The sequence below is a fragment of the Mauremys mutica genome, chromosome 2 (assembly GCF_020497125.1).
Source record: "Mauremys mutica isolate MM-2020 ecotype Southern chromosome 2, ASM2049712v1, whole genome shotgun sequence".
Taxonomy (NCBI): domain Eukaryota; kingdom Metazoa; phylum Chordata; order Testudines; family Geoemydidae; genus Mauremys; species Mauremys mutica.
The window spans coordinates 24,013,539-24,037,599 of NC_059073.1; the positions used below are offsets into that span (position 1 = coordinate 24,013,539).

The 24,061-nt window shown below is 44.6% G+C and overlaps 1 protein-coding gene across 17 annotated transcripts in view; it reads left to right on the top strand.

Moving 5' to 3' along the window:
* MTSS1 (MTSS I-BAR domain containing 1) overlaps positions 1 to 24,061 on the top strand; it is a 175,256-nt gene that overhangs the window by 23,986 nt on the left and 127,209 nt on the right. For 16 of the 17 annotated variants that reach the window (XM_045004247.1, XM_045004257.1, XM_045004249.1 and 13 more), the window contains one exon: positions 4,761 to 4,834. In XM_045004247.1, coding sequence (XP_044860182.1) covers positions 4,761 to 4,834 — 74 coding nt within the window. Of the gene's footprint in view, positions 1 to 4,760; positions 4,835 to 8,251; positions 8,451 to 24,061 lie in introns of those variants that run through there. The other variant, XM_045004255.1, reaches the window with a different exon arrangement.

Below are 24,061 nucleotides of genomic sequence, written 5' to 3' on the forward strand. Positions count from 1 at the left end.
TTAATTAACCCATAGCTTTGGGGTCGAAAGTCCTTACATTATTTTTATAAATGTAAGATAAAGAAGGCTTATTAAGTTACAGGAGTACTCTAAATATTGCGTAAAGTGTCTGGTAACCAAAAACTAGGACAGAGGGTCTGGCTGCCAAGGGAATCCCAGTTCTGGGTCATTCGGCAGCAGTTAATAACATGTAACTGATTGGGTCTCAGTATACCAAGTGCATTCTGGATAACTTTTCATAGCCTTCCATTAATAAAACATTATTCAAGCAGCTTCTATATCATGTCACGACTTGGTATCAGTAACAGAAACAACAGACTCATAAAATGCCTTTCTATTCACATAGAGAGAGAGGAGAAATTAAATTGCATGCTACTATGAACTGAACCTTGTTTCCTAAACTAATGGGATGTACATGTCTCGTGTGTCCTGTCAAAAACCCCACAAAATCCTGTATGGGGTTGGTTGCCTGCATGTGTCCTTCCCTTTCCATGCAGTCCTATCCCACTGGAAGAAGTAAAAGGAGGGAAAAGCGGAACCATGCTTTCTCTGACTCCTATTAGGTTGTGTAGTTGTGTGAGGGATAGCTCAGTGGTTTGAGCATTGGCCTGCTAAGCCCAGGGTTGTGAGTTCAGTCCTTGAGGGGGCCACTTTGGGATCTGGGGTCCTGCTAGTGAAGGCAGGGGGCTGGACTTGATGACCTTTCAAGGTCCCTTCCAGTTCTAGGAGATTGGTATATCTCCAATTATTACCGTATATTTATTATTATTATATCTATTTTTAAAGATTTTTTTTCAGTTCTTTTTTTTTCTCCATATCCTTCTCTCCTCCACCAGCACTATGGGATTTGAAGCGTGCCCCTGGGGCTAGGAAGGCATTGCTTTGGCCAATGTGAGCTTGCTTGTCCCCACCCTATCCAGCCCCCACCTGCCCTTTTTTGATATGTGATACCAGTAAAGTAATTGCCACGGATTGGGAGTACTTAAGTGCCAGGAAGGTTTTACAGGACTGTGCCACAGCATCACTCCAAGTTGCAGATCATTATTAAATCCACTTTGGATTTTGGAAGGCACAACTGGAAAGAATCTGCTTAGGTTCTTAGCTGTTCAAACGTTGTCTGGCCAGTTTCCAGGTGTTCCCTGAAGTCTTGTCCTGAATGGGATGGACTGGAAAGCGGAGCCATGTTGGTACTCTTGAAAGGAGCTAGGCCCACTTCCTTATCTCCAGGAGCTCCTCTATACACCCAACACCCCAAGTCTTATCTGGCTTCCTGCTTCTGCCACCTTTCGCAGCTTGGGAAGCAGTAGGGGTAGGTGGCATACAAATGCAGCTGTGGCCAAGTGTGGGGAGGAAATGACAGTGAGAAGTGAGGAGTAATCTGTATAGAGGGCGGGTGGAGCTACTGCTGGGAGAGGAGAAAGATGAGTGGAGTCCTGGAGGGGGTTAAGGGTTTGAAAGGTTACAGTGTAGTATGTCCTTAAGCTAAGGTGCGTTAAACAAATTAGAGCAACCTGGAAGTTTTTAATCATTTATTTTGGAAATACAGTTTGTCTGCCCAGTTGGGATTGCTTCAGAAACTGCTCCAGTTCCACTTACATCCTGGATGCCACCAGTTCAGGACAATTGGGCAACTCCTCGTCTTTCAACAGGGAGACCAGAATCCAAGAGAATCTCCAGATTCTGGCGCACACTAGCCAGCCAGGTCTTGACCCCTGCTTTGTCTCCCCGGTACATCTCAGGTCTCTGCCATTTGCTGGCTTTTCAGTGCAGTTTTTCAAAGTTCTTCCTCATTTTTCTAATTTTCCTTATGGGCAGCAGTGACAAGGGACATTCCTCTCTTGCCCCAAAAAAGAGGTTCTGCATACTCTGGCTGCATCAGTACAACATGGACCTGTGTCATAGATTCTTGCTGTCAAGCTGCCCTTCAGAAAGAGCAATGGCATCTGGCATCATCTCAAAGTTCCAGACTACCTCTCCACTGCTCCTGGCCTGGACAGTCTCTGATGCCAGCAGTCCGTGACAGAGCTTTCCAAGAATAGGAGCTTTCAAATCCAGGCCTTGTCCTCAACTACTGCAGCTGGAAGGGTAGAGGACAATTTCCAGCACCCTCTTTCCTCCAGCAGCTTCTTTTAGAAGGGGGGAAGTGTTTGCCTTCAGGTGCTGAAGTTCGATTGCTCAGCCAGTTATTTTATAGGTCTTATTCAAAGTCTTTTTTTTCTCTACCACCCACGCACCACAAAGAAAACTTCCCTCCCAGGTGCTTTAGTAGCTCTGTGCACAGTTTGAGGATTCACTCACTTACTTCCAGCAAATGTTAATCTTTTGCCTCTGCTGCTTCCTCTGACAAAGGGGAGTATATGTAATCTAAGCTGGAATTGGACCCTCTAGTGTTTTCTTATCAGAGAAGTGGAGCCTCCTTAGTAGCAATCTGGATAAGATAATGTAGCCCATGATTTTGGAAGAGTCTAACAATAGGAAAACAATGCTGGAAAAATCAAGATGTGGAAATAGCCAGGTCCATGAATAAGTATTAACAATTAGCTAGAGAAGCTCTGCTCCTCCCCTTAGCCCAGGGGCTGACCTACAAATGACAGTATGTAGAGATTCCTCCTCCCCTCCATTTGAGGTTATCCTCTCTTTCAAACCCATATCTTGGATCAGAAGATTGAGAAGGCTCTTAAGAGGAATTCTGCATCGACCGTAGCCCAACTGTGCACTACCATTTATGTCTCCTGTATTTTGAGGGTGTGCTTGAAGTGAGGGTTGGATAACATCCAAGTAGTCCAGTTCCAGCTCTCCCAGGAAAACAATTCTTTATCTACAACTATGGTCTTTACTGACTGCGGACAAGCTTCCCTGCAGCTTTCTGCTCACATTTTTGGTTCGGTGAGTGTGGCAAGGATGGACTTCTGCCTTTGGGCCATAATGGAGGGATAGCTCAGTGGTTTGAGCGTTGGCCTGCTAAACCCAGGGTTGTGAGTTCAATCCTTGAGGGGGCTACTTAGGGATCTGGGGCAAAAATTGGTCCTGCTAGTGAAGGCAGGGGGCTGGACTTGATGACCTTTCAAGGTCCCTTCCAGTTCTAGGAGATTGGTATATCTCCAATTATTACCTTTACCTAATGAGAAGACTTCTGAGGCAAAGTAAAATTGATGGATCTCTTTAAGGGGATCTTGATTGTTTGGGACTCATTTGGAGTGATCTCTTCAACTGTTGTGGGGAGGAGGGAATTCACTATATTCGCCTATGTTTCTCCATACCTCCTTGTCCATGAGGACTAAATATTGCTGTGCCACTGTTCTCATTTAATCCCTAAAGTCTTGTCCTAATTTCATTTAAATCAGGATACCCAGACTGAAAGACAGAAAAAGAAAAGCTTTGGCACAAAGCTATGATGCGTAGGGCCCTCAAGACCTACTTATATAGAAAATTGGAATCCACGTATGTCCTCTCTGAGGATAAGTATCAAGCTACGCCAGCGGCTAGATTTGCTGTCTAAATAGATAAAACTGTTTATCTGTAGTATGCAATTAGCAGGCCGTCCTTGCCCTTTGAACCTGAAAGGCCAATCCAGTTCACTTCCTAGGCAGAACAGGTGAGCAGCTGTAGTTGAAGAACTGCAGGGACCACCAAGTGGGAGATTTGCACAAGTGTTCTCAACATACTGCCTCTATGCTTTCATCCTCAGATGCTGCCTATGGACAATGTGCCCTTTGGGCATTCCTCATAGCTTGGTGGGCCTTCCTTCTGTCAAGGATGTGGGGGAAGGGGGAAGGTATTCTGTATCTTGTGCATTAGTTTTGATGGAATTTTCTTCAGTTGGCTCTTCTGCCTTTGCCATCTTTTCTCTTCTGTCTCTTGGGGGCGTGTTTGTCTCCTCTTCAAGGTGAGACTGCCTCCGGGACAGAAGAGATTTCTTACTTGTAACTCCTTTCTTTGCCCTGGTTCTACTTGCACGGGCACCCACGGTTAGTCAGCATGTGCAATTTTGTTGTTGTACATGTTTATATATAGCACTAAGACATTTGGTTTAGCTCTTCTAGAGGCAAAGGTGGGGTGGTCTAGCTGGCTCGGCAACTAAGACTGAAGGTGCTGACCTACCTGTCAAGAGGTGAATGATATAACCATTTGTCCTGCCCTGGTGTAACTGTAGGACAGAGAGAAATCTCTGGGTGATGAATAGTCTCCTTTTCCCACTGGTCCCAAAACTCCCAAACAGGATCAACAGATCTCTTGGAACATACCCTCTTATGCTCTCACAATTATCGGGGAGGCAGGTACGCTTCAGACGAGAACTCAAATGATGTGCTTAGGATAGGATTTGACTAGGACTGCAGAGAACTTATTTCTCCCTTATCTGGGGATGTATCCTGCAACGTACAGGTGCCCCCCAAAATAGTAGCGGCTTTCATTTGTTTAGATTCTTTTTCATGTTTGATTGCTTTAATATTGATTCATCAGATGAAATCCACTTGAAGGGTCTGGCTGCATCCCTTTGAAATAACATCTGTCCTGTGCAATTCACAGCACAGCATTAGCATGGCTGCAACACGGTCCATAGTACCAGCACAAAGCAAGGAAGAGATTAAGAATTGAAGGCAGAAGAGGGCTAAATTCAAATGCAAAATAGAGGGGGATTTGTTATATTGTTGCCCCTGCAAGTTTCCACTAGTTTCTTAATAAGCCTAAACATTTTTGACAATAATTAAACAGGCAGTAATGAGACCTAGCTAATGTTTTGTTTTCTGTATGCATTTCAGGACTACCGTAGTAGCAGCTGCTGCCTTTCTGGATGCCTTTCAGAAAGTGGCTGACATGGCTACTAACACACGTGGTAAGCAGATGTGTCAATATTTAGTTTAACAGAACACTGTGTCCAGTTTATACCATTTGTGGTGTGTGTGTGTGGAGGGGAAGCCTAACTTGTTACCACTTGCAGGCAGATCTGGTGGACCTCTGTTTGATGAGCTCTTACTTTCAATATGCAGAATATGAGAAGGTTTGGAAAGATTTTTTGAAAAATGGAGACCCATAATCTTGATTTGTTTGACATAAATCATTTTGAATATTTTTAATTGCCCTCTGAATTACATGCTTGGAAAGAATAGTCTAACTGTAGATTTATTGAAATCTGTATCTGTTCACACTCTGACGCTTTATCTTTAAAAAAGTTTAAAAGAGATGTAAAGTCAGATCCTCAGCTGGTGTCTATCGGTGTAGATTCACTGAAGACAATAGAGCTGTGCTGACTTGTACCAACTGAGGATCTGGTCTGTAGATTTTTGTTTGTTTAAAGCCACAGTCCCGGGATAGCTGAGACAGTTGCCTGTACCTTCATTTTAGAGGAATCTTCCTCTATTCTCCCCACCCTCCCTTACCCTATAATTTTTCCTTAACCTGCTAATTAGTGGCCAAACTAGTTCTCCTTGCCTCTAGCAGGAAGTGAGGGATGTCCAGGTTCATATGGGGTGACTGTGCAAGTTTGTCAGTGAATAGACAAGTAGAAACAGTGCAGCTGACAATCCTGCCAGATCCCTCGGTGAGTGCGGAGCAAAAGGCTGATTTTCTGTGGTGTGCTGAATGAACACTGACCCAGGCAACAAGAGTTCTGTCTCTGCAGAGGCTGGGATGCCCGGTCCAGCAGGGCTCTATTATTGAAGAGATATTCCAAAGTAAATGTACAACTGTTCATTAAGTTGTTTTCAGTAGCTTCTATCTTTTTTTATTTATTTATTTTGGTCCTAATAAATCCTTGCTGGTTTCTAGCTCTGAGTAATACTGCATCCCTAATGTTGAAAAGTGTGAGGTTTAATTAGCAATGTGCTAACTATCTAAGCCACACTTGAGAGCAGTAGTAGCAGCTGGAACAAGAGTTAAATAAGGGCACTGTGACAACTTTGAGGAACCAGGTATTTGTTTTTGAAAGCTAATATTTGCGTTCTGCTAAGCTTATCTGAAGGATTTTTTTTTAATCTACTGTTGGTGATATTAATACATACGTTGTTAAATGCCAGCTCGTATATGTTGGACATCAGACCATGATTGACAGACTTGGCTTCTGCTGGACATGGCAGGAAAGGGCCAAAACTAGAGATGAGACTGTCACAGGGACCCAAGGTGAAAAATTTGGGGTTCGGATTCTGAAACACCCCTTTTTTTCCACCCACAAAGTTCGGGCTTGGCTGAGCTCTGCTTCAGTGCTGGGTCACTAAAAGTGCTTAAAGATAATTTAAAAAAATTTTTTTTTTTTACAAATGTTTTGAATTCTTGAATGACAAAAAAACCTAAGTAATGTGGATCTATGTAAATTAGTGCAGGATATTTTATACTTCTGTTCCATGTATTTGGAATATATCCAATGTGCATTGCATCTCTGAAGACTGCGGCCTTCAGAAAAGAAGCTCTGTAAATTCAGTCCTGTTAAATTTATATAACACTCACTGTTCTTCCTCCCTCACTTCCTCCAATTGAAATGATAGAAGGGCATTTTGACATATTTTTAGAAACTGATATTCTGACCAAATAATTGAAATTTCAGGCTAGTGGCTCTTCCATTTCCCTCTGAATATGTATTACTAAGAATTAGCATCTTGCATTGTAGCCAAGAGAAACCTCCTTGAGGTTCTTCAACTAATACGACTCCTTATCTCTCTTGCTGTAGACTGGATGAAATCCCGGTCCCATTGAAGTCAATAGTAAAACGCCTATGACTTCTCTGGGGTCAGGATTTCATCCAACTTCATAAAAGTAATAGCTTAAGTGAAATCTGGCTTAAAAATACTGATCCTCCCCTCCCTTTTGTGATGTGGGGATTCTTTTCCTGCCTGTGGTTTTGCCCCTTGAGGAGTTGTTAATTAGATATGTCGGACTTAAGACAATACTGTACTAAATGTTGCTATTTTTTTTCTGTGTATTTTATCCTTTATTAATTGTGTTTTTCTTTGAGCTATGGTGGTTGCTGTTGGTATAGATTATACAACTTAATACCGCAAAACCAAAGGTAGTTTTTAAAAAAAGTTTTGTCCCATGTTTGTTTACATTAACTGAAATTAGCCAAGTTTGCTTTTGTGTTTTAACTGTCTGTGCAGAGAGTATATAAAATGTTTGTTTTTAATATGTATGCAAATGTTTGAGGGCAAACTACAAGAAGGAAATACACATGCATCCTGTGTACCACTTGACAGAAGGTTTAGCAACTTGGCGTGTTGTGAATTATAGGTATACATTGTCATTGTATGAACAAGTACTTATTTGGTAACTTTAAGTAAAAATGCTGATCCACCTGCCTGTTTCAGAGAGACAGTGCTATTCCCTAATGGGAAGTAATGTGATTAAATTGTTGTAAAGCTGTGTGCTGTTTTTTATTTGTAATTGCTTACTGTTTTATTGGAAGTGGCGTGTTATTTTAAGGCCCAGCGTTCTCGCTGATGAAAGCATTTTATCACAGTCAGTCAGCAGTAGCCCTCTCTGGCTACTTGTCAATCTGCTTGCATCAGCATTTGCTTCAGAGGGAGAAAATACTGTCTATGTCTATGTATATAATATATAAATATTTACAACTATACATACCCACGTATACAGAGGAAACCCTAATACCTTTGCAGATACCTGAGGATGATGGGCTGTACGTAGCTTCTCGTTTCATTTCCATGAAGTACAACACTGAAGCCAGGCTTTTCTAGCTGGCACTAACCTCTGCATGGTACTTGAGGTCTGCCACCCCGAAGTGCTGGCTATTCCCTTCCTATCTACCTATCTCACCGGTTCGCAAATGTCATTTCATTGTGACCCCCCTTCTGATGATAAAAATGACTACACGACCCCAGGAAGGGAGACTGAAGCCTGAGCCTGCCCAACCTTGGGTGGGGGGGCAAAGCTGAAACCCAAGGGTTTCAGCCCCGAGCGGGGGGCCTGTAACCTGAGCCCTGCCTCCCAGGGGTGAAGCCCTCGGGCTTTGGCTTCAGCCCTGGGCAATGGGACTCTGGCTTTGGCCCCAGGCCCCAGCAAATGATGCCAGCCCTGGCGACCCCATTAAAATGGGGTTGCGACCCAGTTTGGGGTCATGACCCACAATTTGAGACCCGCTCGTCTCCCTTGGTCATTTGCTTCCTCTTGACTTTAACTTTGCAGGTTTTGCTTGTTGTGCAGTTTTTATATTCCAGTTGGGATTGGAGTCTTTGCGGTGGAAGGTTCTAAGGGGAGAATGTAAAACAATGGACTCACAGGGTGGCGTGTGCCAGTATGCACGGGCTACCTTTGAGGGTAGCAAAGATCCACTCCGTGTGACGCAGTGCATTGTTGTAACTGAGCTGGTCTATAGAAACAATAGCTCAGAGTGGTATGAGCTGCTCTGTTCATTTCAAGGTGGGGGGCTAACTCTGAAGGATTTCAATACTGATGGTGCTTACTCCTGATGTGTGTGAGCAGAAATATTCAGCTGTTCCAGGATGGTGAGTGGAGGATAAGTCTTACCACTTCTTTTTTCCAGTCTGACCCCTAAATAAGAAAAGCTGTTATATGAGTCAACGAATGAAAGAACATTGTCCATCTAACACATGCAGTAAAAATGGTGCGTTGCCATATATTAGTTATATTTATATTAGAGCATGTGAACTCAAGTAGTATAACACTGTGTTGTATTGGAGGATTTATCTCACTTTAAGGAGACAGTGTGGTCTGGTGGATTGACCGCGGGCAGGGAGCCAAGTACATGTGAGTCTGAGTTCTGCTCTGTATCAGTTTCAGAGCTGACCTTCCTCGGGTCATGGGGCTTGCAAAGACTAGGATAAAAGATATATTCAAAGAGTGCTGGCTAAATTGGTTCAACTATGCATTTTTAAATATCCACCTTTTATTCTAGTCTAGATACACCTGCTGTGGGGCCATCTTGGGATATGTGCTGAGTGCCCCCAACTCCTACTGACTTCAGTGGAAGTGGCCTGTCTTCAGAAACTCCCAGGATCGGGCCTTAGACTTCTCTCCTTCTCTCCTCCCCATCCATACCAGAAGATAATTCTTATCCAGAGTTCATGGGAGGATTAGTTCATGTGTAAAATCTATGGCCGCAGTTCAGCCAGGTGCCTGAGCTCATGCCTAATATAAAGCATGTGAGTTGTCCCACTGACTACAGTGAAGTTATTCATTGGCTGAGAGTTATTTTATGTCCCAATTTAAAAAACAAAAAAAGAACAAGTACTAATTGCCCTTAGAATTATTAAATGTACAACAAAATTACAGTAAATACTAATACATTACATTTTGTTAGCCACTGGCATTAAGGATAGGATTTTCAGAAGTGCTCAACGTTGGCGTAACTGCTCCCGTTGAAGTCCATGGTAGAGATCCTATTGGCTGCAGTGGCTGCATATGGAGATAAGTTTACCTTGGCCAGCAATAGATTAATAAAACAAAACAACTACCCACCCTGAGAAGCCATTTTTTCTCCCACTTCCCCCAAAATACTCTCATTCTGCCCCATCAACCCTCTCCAATAGATGGCTTTTGCCAGTTAGGCATACATTTCACTACCTTGCTGAACCAAGGTCTGTATAATGCTTTAAGTATTTTTATTTTTTTTTAAACCCCCATTTAAAAATTTTTTGGCGGAAAAATTACCTCAGACCCATTCAGAATTTTTTGATTTATAAAGAACAATATCTTTCACTGGGTTCAATAGTCTACTCTGCCACAAAGTTCCTGTGTGACCTTGGACAAGTCATTTAGCCCCTCTGTGCCACAGTTCCCCATCTTTAAACTAAAGATAATAGCACTGCCTTACTTTGCGATGGGCGTTACGAGTATAAATGCATTAAAAGATGGCGAAGTGCTTTGAGATCTACTCATGCAAAGTACTACATAAGTGCATTTTTAGGCATTATTATTTTAATTATTATTATTGGCTTAGTTTGCATTTTGCTGAGGATGGAGAAAGAAGAAAAACTAGATTGGTCTAGTCATTTTCTCATTTTCATAAGTTAGTGCAATATTACTGCATCTTAGTTCAAACCATTGAAGGGGGAAATGGTCATTTTTAGAGACTTAAAATCCTAGAGCCTCTCTTCTAACCCAGCCTTCTATAAATGTTGGCCTTAAATTAAGTTGACATGATCCTGTTATGTTTTCTTATAACAAGAGAATCCCAATATGTTCAAAACACTGTAGTTTGTAAATATAAATTTGTTTTTTTGTGCAGTTTTAGTGTGTGGGTAAGTTGGTTTCTTTGCTTTGTACCTACACTAATTTTCTCTTTGCCTTCACTATATTTTGATGTCCTTCCGGACTGGCACTGGATTTAAAAACTTGAAAATGTAGGTTGGAGAGGAGTAGTGACATTAGCCTAATGTTTTATAGCTTCAGAGTTAATACTGATGTTATCCTTTAAATCTGCTTTATTGAATATTCATAGGGGAGCCTGAATATATTAAATGGCAATGTTTCCCCACCTTCTTCTTCATTTCATGGTGTAAATTTAGAAGACTTATGGGAAGAGAAATTGAAAGCTTTGTGATTACGTGGGAGCTAACAATTGATCTTCAAAGTATGATTGTTAATGAGTCCTTCAGTATCCACTTCGCACTTAGCTTTTTTTTTTTCTTGAACTATATTGAAGTGGTTTTTAATACACATAACAGGAGTATTTGCTATTGGCAGATAAGTGTACCTCAGAATGGTTTAATTATACAGTAACTCAGAGAGCTTTTCTGCTGACAGTCTGACTCAGTGTGTGATGATGCAATCATGGGCCTTGCTTCAACTTGACATGTCCTGCAAGGGATACACCTTCCCTTCCCATGTACAGTGCAACATACTTTAAGATGTCAGTGCTATTTATGCTCTCAATCCCCTTCATTCTGCAGCAGTCCATGAGGAGTGAAAGATGATCTGCACATTAGAGTGCTAGTGAGATGTGTCTCGGAAATGGTTTCCTGACGGTAGGATATGACTTGGGGTTAGAGGGTGTCAAGGCCTGTGAGGAATAGCCAAGATAGCACATTGGAGAGCAGCCAAAACTGATGCTTATGTCTATGCTGCAGCTGAGAGTGTGCCTCCCAGCCCAGGTAGACAGAGACATATTAGCTCTGCTCAAGCTAGCGTGCTAAAAATAGCAGTGTGGATGTTGTGGCGTGGATGACAGCATGGGTTAGATGCCGGAGTACAAGCCCACCTACTCCCTAGTTCAGGTGACTACCTGTGCCTTTGCCTGTGCTGCTATGTCCACAATGCTGTTTTTTAGTGCCCTAGTTCAAGTCTGACTGGACTGGGAGACATGCTTCTAGCGGCAAAGTAGACATATTCCCAGGGACCCAGGGTGCATATTCTAGTTGCTAGCCAGTGCTGAATTTTGTGATTCAGCTGCTATTATTAACCGTGATAACTAGATTAAAGTTAATATAGGTATGCCTACCTGTGCTCCAATCACACCTTTGCTTTGCAGCGTAGAAGTACCCCTGGTGTTCCCAGGCTGGGGAAAGGCAACTGAGGGCTATGGGCAGAAGATGAGTCTCTTCCATCTGGTCTTGTGAAAATGAATTATTTGTATTTCAGTAGTGCCTGGAGGCCCCACTGTGCCAGGCACTGTGTAAACATGAAGTAAGATGGTCCTTGCCCCAAAGATTTTGCGGTCTAACTAAACAAGATAAGTGATATGTGGGGGAAAACCGAGGGGAAGTGATTTGCCCAAGGCCACACAGCAAATCACTAGCAGAGCTGGGAATAGAGTCCAGGTCTCCTGAGTAATATTTTAATTCTCCTAAACTGGTGTTTGACTTAATAAAAATTGCCATAAATTGTGTTCGCAGGACAAAATTCATGACAGTACAGCGTAATAGCATGGGAAATATTGAAAGAAGTGTCCCTTCGCTGTCAAAAAACTTCAAAGTTAAACTTTGAACCAGTTGTAGAGATGGGTGCAGGAAAGAAATGTAATTTCCCCCAAAAACTTGTCCCTGTTTTTGCCTGGCTCTAGGGCAGTCTCCAATGACTGGAGTCCTACTGTAAATGATGACATCACAAGAAGCATGGGAGTAAAAGTGGAGCTGATGAGGGGAAGGGAATTTAGTTAGTATGAAACTATTTTTTTCATTAACAGCTGTTTAAGTGATATTAGAATAAAGGAAACCTTTGTTCAGTTAAGGGCATAGGAACTTGCAATAAATTTCTCTGTCCTTCCCCCGGTCCTCCCAAATAAATGAAACCCAGGGATGATCAGACTTTACACACATGGTACTTGTAAGGTGTAAATCAAGCAGGAGAAAAAGCAATATTTAAATAAACCTTTCATGCTACCAGTATGTGCAATAAAGGGGTCAATTTAAAATCCTTTGCAAGTAGTTTTTAAATTGCTTGAATACATATTTACATACAATCTGTGGTCTGCAATATCAATTCATGCACAACAGATAATAGTTTTTAAACTATTATCTTTTTAATATTAAATCTGCAGAATCAAGGAAGTATGTGTCTGAATTAGCTGGGGGTTCGTCAAGCTTGGTATTGAGTGAGGAAAAGACAGGCAGGACCAGGGTAACACTAAAAAGCCAAGTGGCTGCGTTTATTTAGGGGATAATTACAACTTGGGCTGGGGGAGTAGGCAACTTTGGCTGGGATGGTATCAAAAGTACAAACACACCCCAAAACACAGTAATAATACACTTTATACTGCTCACCACACCACACCAAATAGGCAGACACACCAATCACACAGATAGGAATCGGGTTCGTCAGGACGATGCCCGGTGCAAACACAGAAAAGAGACCCACGGGCCACTGCCTCGGCCACCCTTGCTTTCACACAGAGGGTAAACCCAGAGTGTGGTGCGGCTGCAGCTGGGCAGATTCCACTCACTCAGACCGCGGGGACTGGACCCCCTTGGTCAGCTACCCTCTAAGTAGAGGCAGCTCCCAAGTTAAACACACACACACACTGGACACAGACAGAGCAGTGATTCAAACACATAAAGCAGTTGGCAATTAACAATTTAATAACAGCTAGAACTATTATACAAGCTAGCTAAGCAATTGTGCAATTCTGAGCTCACTAATACAATCCTGATATCCTGAGTAGATATTTGGTACCAAGTTAGGGAGGGGAACAAATAAAAGGCTAGATAAGCTAACTGTCAGATATCAAAAAGCAAATACCGCACTCCAGGCGCAGCTGACCAGCAGAACAGACACCAGAAGCATGACGAGCAGACAGGGATCGGGTCCAAACGACAACGAATCCAAACGATACGACACGAGTGCACTTTACCGGGAGGAGACCCTGGCCGAAAGAGTGATCAGGTCCTTCAGCTAACACGCGGATGCTTCACACAAATTTTGGGGGGAAACCTAGTTTTATAGAAGGGTCTCACTCCCTCGTGTCAGCATCTGATTGGCTCCCTGGTCCCTCCTCCCTTCAGGTTTCGAGCTGTTGCCACCCCACGTCGGAAGGCTTTGCACACGGCACACTGGAGTTGACGAGTAAACAAACCTGACCCTTAGATGACTGGGTCCAAAAAAGAGCAGGAAAATGAGTCTCTGGGCAGAATTAACCTGACCTCCAGACGACCGACCCAAAAAAAACAGGTTGCTGGGCAGAATCAGGCCTCCACACACAGAACTAGCCTGACCTTTAGATGGCCCAGCAGGAGAGAAAAAAAACAAAAACACAGGAGAGCATACACAGCTAGTGTTGCTGGGCAGGATTGAGTCTCTGCCCTCTCTTATACAACAGGAACCTGGTCCAAAATGGAGGCTGCCTTGTCCTTTTAACAGGACAAGATGGCCATGGACCGACAAGTGGCCATACATAGCCATAACTATGAATCGGATTGCGACATGCCCCCGTGGCCGATTGGCGGTCCATCACGGGAGGGTCAGCTTACACCTAGGAGGGAACGAACCTAGGGAACATAAGGGAAAACCGAATTCAAGCGGAAAGCTCAGAGCCTGACTGGTCGTCGGCTGCCGTAGTGCACAGTCTGGATAGGGAGTGCTGACACAGCTCTGTTAATTAGTGCTTTGGTACATGCAAGGCTTAAGCAGAAAATAACAATAACTACTGCTGCTGCAATTAACCAATATTTTAAGGATTGTGCCCATTGTCCAAGTCCCCAGCCTGACAAGGTTGTTTGCCACCAGTCCCAGGATTGACGCTCCTCACGGATGCGGACCGCCAGGGACGACAGCTGCTGGGTGATGGCAGAAACATTGTTCCAGCCAGGACGGTCTGGAGACATGGAGGGTACATCACTTGACTTGGTGGCCAAAAGTGTCTGATGAGCGTAGGCCACAGTTTGGTTAAGTAGAGGGTTTGGATGGGGATGGCGCCGCTGTGAACAAACCTGGAATGAAAAAGGGGGAGAATAGGACGAGCCCTAGGGCAGGTCCTGTTATGATGTGGGCCGGCCGACTTTCTGACTGGCCAGCGATGCCCAGGTTTGAAGAGTCAGGGTCGTGGGGCTTCGTGGCATACAAGGGGTTGGGACGCAAGACGGGTCGCCTGCCCTAGATGTTATTAGGGCAGATACCCATACCCGCATCCTGGAAAAACAAAAGGGGGAAAAGGAACAACTGGCTCTCAAAGTGGAGGTGGCTCTGGAGCAATATATTTATGCCACCCCAACGCTACAGCCAGAAGCTTTTGCGATATAGAGCTTACCCTGCAAACAGTGTTTTTGCTAGGCTCCCCGCTATTGGTCTTAGGAGCCCGGGGCTTGCCCCCGTGGGGTGCAGTGCCCGCAGCCACCGCAGGCGGTTGGGGCCCAGGCCACTTCAGGCGATCCATAGCCTGAAACAACGCCGTTACCGGCCGCCCCTGGAACCCCCGCATCCACAGCAGCGTGCTAGTGTCCCCCAGAGGGCTGCTATCAAGGGCCACGTCTATCCCCTGCTCTTGGATGGGAATAGCAGCTGGATCAGTAACATAGCAATAAGCTTCAAATGACCGAAGCTGTTGCTGTGCCAGTGTTAAGCCTAGGGGGTTTTGTGCAGGCTCCCACCAAATAAGAGATGCCCCTGCGATGGTAAAAATGAGATCGCGTGGGGTAGTGATCCCGCTGGGAGGTAGCTGAAAAGCTACAGCACTATTTTGAATCTGAAGGAAAGCAGCTGCTGGCACGGAGATTGGCCAGACAGGAGCAGCTAACAGTACCCCTCGGCCCGTTCCCCTTGACCAGGCAGCACTCCGGGAAATAAGGGTTGCCTCCTCCTGATCAATAAGTTCCTGACTATATTCTAAAATAAGCCGTCCTAACCAGGTGAATACAGGTTCGTTTGGTCCCCGCCCTGTGTCCTTGATAAACTCCTTCATCTCAGCCTTGCTGCGTGTACGCCACTCAAAAACGACATTCTGTGCCCCTGTGGGGTCCACCTTAGTCCGAGTGATTTGTACTGGCATAGCTTCGGCAGGATTAAGAGCTACCTTTTCGGGGGTCAATGATGGCAGGGTCGGGTACAAACTAGGCGCTGTTGGATATGGTGGAGGGAAGGGTTCGGGGGTTTTAGGAGTTGGCAGAGAGGGAGGAGATGGGGTAGCAGGTAGGGATTGGGTTGTACCGGGATCCTCAGGGGTATCAGCCATCTCCCGAGCAGTGGACGCCAGAGCCCCCATAACAACGGTCAATTTGTCCAGAGCCAGACCTAAAATCTTGTGATAGGTACTGGCAACGATCTTAGATTTGTACTGGTCAGGGAGGAGCTTTCTGGACTTTTTCCCTTCCTCTAACTCCTGCACTAGCTGGACTACCAATTCATGTGCAGGGCCCCCACTTGGGAGTCTCGGGGGAGTAACAGTTGATGGACAAGTGCCCCCGGCTGCTTTTAAAATCCTTCGGGCACCTTTCCACAGCTGGACTGGATCAGTCCCAGCGCCGGCTTCCCCTGCCTTAATGCACGTTGGCCGGTCACTGGCCTCCGTGGGGGTTAACCGCAGACCAATGTGGCATGTCAGGAGACAGCCTGCAGCACCAACAGTCAAGCTAGCAGCATAGGTTCGGCTCAGGTGGCCCTCCCCAATAATACAATTCCAGCCAATGGCCTCTGCCTCCCCCCGATCAAGTAAAACATGGTGTTGAAAATGATTAAGTTCGTCCTCTGGGGTTTTGTCGGTGACCCTGGTTCGCCACGGACAAGCAAACTGTACAGACAACCGGGAAGGATTTTCCTCACTCAATCCTGTTCGTGACGCCATGTCTGAATTAGCTGGGGGTTCGTCAAGCTTGGTATTGAGTGAGGAAAAGACAGGCAGGACCAGGGTAACACTAAAAAGCCAAGTGGCTGCGTTTATTTAGGGGATAATTACAACTTGGGCTGGGGGAGTAGGCAACTTTGGCTGGGATGGTATCAAAAGTACAAACACACCCCAAAACACAGTAATAATACACTTTATACTGCTCACCACACCACACCAAATAGGCAGACACACCAATCACACAGATAGGAATCGGGTTCGTCAGGGCGATGCCCGGTGCAAACACAGAAAAGAGACCCACGGGCCACTGCCTCGGCCACCCTTGCTTTCACACAGAGGGTAAACCCAGAGTGTGGTGCGGCTGCAGCTGGGCAGATTCCACTCACTCAGACCGCGGGGACTGGACCCCCTTGGTCAGCTACCCTCTAAGTAGAGGCAGCTCCCAAGTTAAACACACACACACACTGGACACAGACAGAGCAGTGATTCAAACACATAAAGCAGTTGGCAATTAACAATTTAATAACAGCTAGAACTATTATACAAGCTAGCTAAGCAATTGTGCAATTCTGAGCTCACTAATACAATCCTGATATCCTGAGTAGATATTTGGTACCAAGTTAGGGAGGGGAACAAATAAAAGGCTAGATAAGCTAACTGTCAGATATCAAAAAGCAAATACCGCACTCCAGGCGCAGCTGACCAGCAGAACAGACACCAGAAGCATGACGAGCAGACAGGGATCGGGTCCAAACGACAACGAATCCAAACGATACGACACGAGTGCACTTTACCGGGAGGAGACCCTGGCCGAAAGAGTGATCAGGTCCTTCAGCTAACACGCGGATGCTTCACACAAATTTTGGGGGGAAACCTAGTTTTATAGAAGGGTCTCACTCCCTCGTGTCAGCATCTGATTGGCTCCCTGGTCCCTCCTCCCTTCAGGTTTCGAGCTGTTGCCACCCCACGTCGGAAGGCTTTGCACACGGCACACTGGAGTTGACGAGTAAACAAACCTGACCCTTAGATGACTGGGTCCAAAAAAGAGCAGGAAAATGAGTCTCTGGGCAGAATTAACCTGACCTCCAGACGACCGACCCAAAAAAAACAGGTTGCTGGGCAGAATCAGGCCTCCACACACAGAACTAGCCTGACCTTTAGATGGCCCAGCAGGAGAGAAAAAAAACAAAAACATACACAGCTAGTGTTGCTGGGCAGGATTGAGTCTCTGCCCTCTCTTATACAACAGGAACCTGGTCCAAAATGGAGGCTGCCTTGTCCTTTTAACAGGACAAGATGGCCATGGACCGACAAGTGGCCATACATAGCCATAACTATGAATCGGATTGCGACAGTATGTAGTTGAAGGCAGGTAGTATTATCCATGTCTTCTCATCTCTATCTTCTTGTGCATAGATAGAGCACAGTGTTAAAATCACTGAGCTGCATACATACCTTGAGAGTTCTGTGGTACTCAGTAGAATGGGGTCAGAATGGAATGAGACCTGAGTCTTGTCTTTTTTAGATGTAGTTTAATCTTAAATGCAAGAGATTTAAAGCTATGTTCTAAGAATTTTTTGTTGTTGTTTCTAGATAGATTTTTGTGCGCTCCCCTGACCCCCCCCCCCTCTTAAGGTCAAGTCTAAAGCTAGCTCAGGATTCACGTAATCAAAATTAGTGCTGCCTTGCTACTTCACACTGAGGGGAAATTTCCAGTTTGATAGATAAAATAGTCACTATGGCAACCTACATGGCCACCTAGTCCACAGTGCTTTGCGCAATATGGTGTATAAATAGACGATGATGTCTCTTTCCCTAAATCAAAGCGTTTTTTTATGAAGCCGTCTGTCTTTTGTAAAGAGATTGAAATGCAGTTAGGAGATGGATTAGGCTGCTGCAACTATTGGTATTCAGGCAGCAGAAATTAACAAATTTAATTGCAAAGGTTTCTTTAAAAAACAAACAACAAACACAAGAAAAAACCCACCCGCAACCACCACACCAATGTTTGGGAGGGAGTGCAAGTAAGAAATGGCAGGTGTACAGTAAGGAAGAGGTTGACACCCCTTTCCTGATTAAAAATGCAAATGTATTCAGAAATATTGAGTCAGAAACCTTGTTGGGGGAGGTAGTGGGGGATAAGGGAAGAGTGAGCATTAGATATGCATTGCTATTTAATCAATAACAGCAGCTTTTTTTCTGACTTTCGTATTTCTTAGCACTGTAGTATCTAAGGCCCTATGGACCGACCCCTGTGTCCATGCGGTGCCCTTTATTGGACTCCCTGTAGGTGTAGGTATCTGCCCACATGTTGTTCCTTGCAGGACTGGGAATGAAATGCCTGGTTTTTGGAATTGTTCTTGAGTTACAAGTGTTAAAGGGATGGGATTGGAATTTTAAAACCTTTAAAAATCCAATTTCTTGGGGAACTGTGAAGATGAAATAATCTTTAAACAGCTTGTGGTTTACACTCATTTCACTAATTTACTGGAGGGAGGGAGAGAGAATGACTTTTAAAACAGTGGTGGCTGAGGTGTTGGTTGGTGGTTACTTGTCAATACAGCCCATCTTCCTATGGTTGGAGATCCCCTTTCAGTCTAATTCAGTCATGATGTGCTAAACTGATACTGTAATTGGTGCATAACCCTACTTCTGTAGTAACCACAACAAAAGAGCTTTTTTCCCCTCTGTGAATCTGTTGGTTAGCAACAGTTGCTAAAGAGATGTTTCCATTGTAGTTTACCAGTATTTGTTTTATTTTAATCTATTTGTCATAAGGCATCTATAGGAAAAATAAGTTTAAGGCCATTAAGTTAGAATTGAGGTTGCTTGCCCTTTATTTAAAGTACATAATAATGGCACTACTGGGTAAGACCAAAGATCCATCTAGCCCAGTATCCTGTCTTCCGACAGTGGCCAATGCCAGGTGCCCCAGAGGGAACGAACAGAACAGGTAATCATCAGTGATCCATCCCCTGTCTCCCATTCCCAGCTTCTGGCAAACAGAGTGTAGGGACACCATCCCTGCCCATCCTGGCTAAAAGCCATTGATGGACCTATCCTCCATGAATTTATCTAGGTAGACTTATACTGGTGGCCCAGGAGATGTTGCCCAAATAAAAGTACTGTATAGGCAGCTGGCGATGCTTGCCCAAACTGCCTTTCCATGTCCCACCCAAAGCCTGCTTAGGCCACCTCTCGAGACGAAAGGCAGCTGAGTCTCTACATGGCAGTTCACTCCTTGGCCTCTCTGGGTATGTCTACACGGCAGTTAAACACCTGTGGCTGGCCCGTGCCAGGTGACTTGGGCTCTCAGGGCTCGGGCTAAAGGGGCTGTTTAATTGCAGTGTAGAGGTTTGGGCTTGGGCCACAGCCCAGGCTCTAGGACCTTGAGAGGTGGGAGGATCTGAAAGCCCAGGCTGTGGCCCTAGCCTGAACCCCTACACTGCAATTAAACAGCTCCTTAGCCCGAGCCCTGCGAGCTCGAGTCAGCTGGCACCGGCGAGCCGCGGCTGTCTAATTGCAGTGTAGACATACCCTCTGCTGAGATTGAGGGTGACAGTTGTGATGGTAGCTTTAGTGAACAGTAGAATGTGCCCACCGGAAGTCGGATTAGCAAAGTCAACTTGCTTCCTGCAAGTCACAGCACAGCTTTGTGCTGGCAACTTCATTTAGCTGTTGTATCAACCCAGGCAAGATTCAGACCACTGACATAGGAGTATGTCCTTTTATCACGTCTTCAAGCCATTTGTCCCTCTCTTCATTCCTTTACATCAGTCCTGAGTGATGCAAGGCAGCGTATTTGTGGCACATTATAAAGATACACCCTTTGGACTGGAATACAGGTTTGTTCTTAGGTTTTCCCCTCAGACAGAATTCTGTTTCTGACAACATAAAGGACACAAACAAATGTGAGATTACAAGCCTTGGAAGTCTAGAATTGAGAATTGCACATCCAGAACAATGGGGCTCTGTTTAATCCTTGAACAAAAGACCCCGTGGCATTTGCATGGTCTAACAGGCTTTCCCCCTCTGTGATATACTGTCTGTCTCTCAGAAGGATGCTTGAGCTACTGTTTCTGATGTTGTTTTAATTATTCCCTAGAGGCTAAACTCTGCCATGTCAATTCTTTTTATGCACCCTTCCTGCAGAGGTGTTGCAATTTTGTGTGTGTGTGGGGAGGTGTGGGTGGGTGTTCGTGTTCGTTCTCATCGCCAGGCAGTTTGCTTACTGATATGATTCGTCCCACATTTGTATGCCTGCTGCTCGGAGGAAGGTTATACATTTGTATGGTAATACTGAGGTCTTGCTTAAAATAGATCAACTTCCTGTATTTTCTTGTCCTTCTGTTTGCTGTGAGCTGTTGGGTGTTGCTAGCTCAATTATTTGCCCCTGTTGCTATGTGCAAGTGTCAGTTTGTTTTAAAATGAGGCGTCTCCTGGAGCTAGAGCCTACGCGGTTTTCTGGTCTTGTTTGGCCAATACTGGGGTAGAAATACCTTTTGGATGCAGAATTCTGAGCCCCTCGAGAGGGGAGCCCTTTCGGTTGTCAAATTGTACTAGAAAACTAGTATCAGCCTAGGACAAGTGACTTATTGTTCTGTGCCCTTCCCTCCCGCTCCACTCCCTTACTTAATGAAGTCCAACCTGTAAAACCGCATGAAAGTTAAAATAATGTGATCGTCCTGCTGTTTCAATTCAGTGTTAGAACCTCTCTTATCTTCTTTTCTAGGAAGAGCGGGTGTAAAAGGGCAAACTTCTGTAGTGAATGATTTCCCCCTGCCCCCCATTCCGATTGTTTCATTTGGCCTTTAGCAGGCGAGTTCTGGTTCAAAAATGACCCAATCTCCGTGAATGATTGGGTTACACTCAGTTAAATCTCATTGCATTTGGCACTGTTTGATACACGAGAGGGAGCACGTTTCTTATTCTCATAAAGACCTTGGTGAGAAATGCTGCCATTTTGCAGCAGCGGCCCTAGCAAAGGTTGTAGATAACCATGTGAAAAATAATAGGGAGTGGGGGAACGTTCTGTTGGATTGCAGTGTAGCAGAATCATGGGATAATTGTATGGGGTGGTTCTGTTTGCTATGCCAGTGCTTACAATTACTATGCAACTCTGTCTTTTTGAAGCATTTACTGCTATGTAAAATTGAAATCTGCATTATCCCCCGCTGTGAGCGCCTGGGCCTAGGGACTGGTTACTATAGAAACTAATATCAAGGAGCTGGCTGGTGCTTTTCTTCTGAGTTGTATAAGAGCGTATTTCACAGTTCCATGCAATCCTGTGCAAATGTTTGATTACAGCCAAGAAGATAGGGAATGGGCTCTCCTTGCTACAACTGAAGTGCATGCACCTCAGATGGGTACTGCAATCTGAAAATGGGCATTCTGAAGAATGCCTGCATCAGAGGTTGACAGCGTGTATGTTTCTGATGTTGCCAAAAGAGCCATAGATTTGAAGGATTGAAGAATACAGTGAGAATTGATGGCAGAATATTCTTATATTCTGGGCATCACTTCAACCCATCTCAAAGTGAAATGTAAGGCTAGGAATGGGTGCTGTTTCTCCACAGGATAACAGCTGTCACATACTGATACTGAGCTGGAGTCTATTTTGCCGTGTATAGTGAACAGCATTGTTAACAAAGTTACGTTTGCAGGGCCAGATTCTGCTCTCATTTCCAAATGTGCAGTTTTAAGTTGTAATGGGGTTGCATAGCAGAATGAAAAGAGACAAGAACAGAGGTGACTTTCACAATCCAGGGTTTGTGGTGCTGGCAGTCTGGAAAATATCCTGGTTCTTCTTGAACAATTATTATGTTGTGGTCTGAGGGATGAAGATGGAATCCCATAATATGTTTGTATCTTTTAAGAGTACCTTAATAGAGGTACTCTATCTTAATAGAGTAGAACTCCATTTTTGTGAGAAGAGGAATACAACATAGAAATAGTCTCCTGCAGTAGAGTAACAATCCCTGAGCAGAGAATATTTCATACAGTCAGAAGAATGGCTCAAAGAAGTGGGCATACCCAATGCAGAATGGTACCTGGATGTGAACAGTTCCCCAGATATTGTGAATTAAAGTCAAGGGCAGTCTTATTGCCAGCCAAGTTTGTAGCATCAGCAACATAGTCTGAGGTGTGAACATGTATTCTAATCTATAATTGAAAGCTAGTTGAACATATTTGAGTATAAAAATATGGATAATCACGCTTTTTAGAATAAGATTTCATAAGAACGGCCATCTAGCCAAAGTTAGAATTGAGGTTGCTTGCCCTTTATTTAAAGTACATAATAATGGCACTACTGGGTAAGACCAAAGATCCATCTAGCCCAGTATCCTGTCTTCCGACAGTGGCCAATGGCAGGTGCCCCAGAGGGAATGAACAGAACAGGTAATCATCAGTGATCCATTCCCTGTCTCCCATTCCCAGCTTCTGGCAAACAGAGGCTAGGGACACCATCCCTGTCCTTCCTGGCTAATAGCCATTGATGGACCTATCCTCCATGAACTTATCTAATTCTTTTTTGAACCCTGTTATAGTCTTGGCCTTCACAACATCCTCTGTCCAGGAGTTCCACAGTGACTGCATTGTGTGAAAAAATACTCCTATTGTTTTTTTTTGTTTAATTGACCTTATGTTATCCATAATACAAAATATTAACTTGCCTGTTCACGTGATGCCATTAGTTTAGTGCAGTCATGATTTTGAGTATTTTTGGACAACAATAAAATGTTTCCAGGTAACTTGTTAATGCCATCTCTCAGAAGGGGGTAGTGTCAGAACTGAACAGCATGTGTTGGTTGATATTGCTGAGAGAGCTTGTTAATCAAGGGGTCAGTCCTGGGGCTGGTTTTGTTCAACATCTTCATTAATGATCTGGGTGATGAGATGAATTGCACCCTCAGCAAGTTTGCAGATGACACTAAGCTCGGGGAAGAGGTAGATACAGTGGAGAGTAGGGATAGTGTCCAGAGTGACCTAGACAAATTGGAGGATTGGGCCAAAAGAAATCTGATGACGTTCTAGAAGGACAAGTGCAGAGTCCTGCACTTAAGACGGAAGAATCCCATGCACCGTTACAGGCTGGGGACTGACTGACTGACTAAGCGGCAGTTCTACAGAAAATGACCTGGGGATTATAGTGGACGAGAAGCTGGATATGAGTCAACAGTGTGCCCTTGTTGCCAAGAAGGCTAACGACATATTGGGCTGCATTAGTGGAACCATTGCCAGCAGATCGAGAGAAGTGATCATTCTCCTCTGTTCGGCACTGGTCAGGCCACATCTGGAGTATTGCGTCCAGTTTGGGTCCCCCCACTACAGAAAGGATGTGGACAAATTGTAGAGTCTCCAGTGGAGGGCAATGAAAATGATTAGGGGGCTGGAGCACGTGATTTAGGAGGAGAAGCTGAGGGAACTGGGTTTCTTTAGTCTGCAGAAGAGACGAGCGAGGCGGGATTTGATAGCAGCCTTCAACTACCTGAAGGGGGGTTCCAAAGAGGATGGAGCTCGGCTGTTCTCAGTGGTGGCAGATGACAGAACAAGGAGCAATGGTCTCAAGTTGCAGTGGGGGAGGTTTAGGTTGGATATTAGGAAACACTATTTCACTAGGAAGGTGGTGAAGCAGGGTGGTGGAATGGGCTACCTAGAGAGGTGGCGGAATTTCCATCCTTAGAGGCTTTTAAGGCCTGGGTTGATAAAGCCCTGACTGGGATGATTTAGTTGGGGTTAGACTAGATGACCTCCTGAGGTCTCTTCCAACCCTAATCTTCTATGATTCTATGAATCTGCATGCCTTATAGTAGTGCAGAGATAGTCTCTTCTCTGCTTCCCAGCAAATGGGTGCTAAGCCGAGTGCTGTAAGACTTCATTATTTTT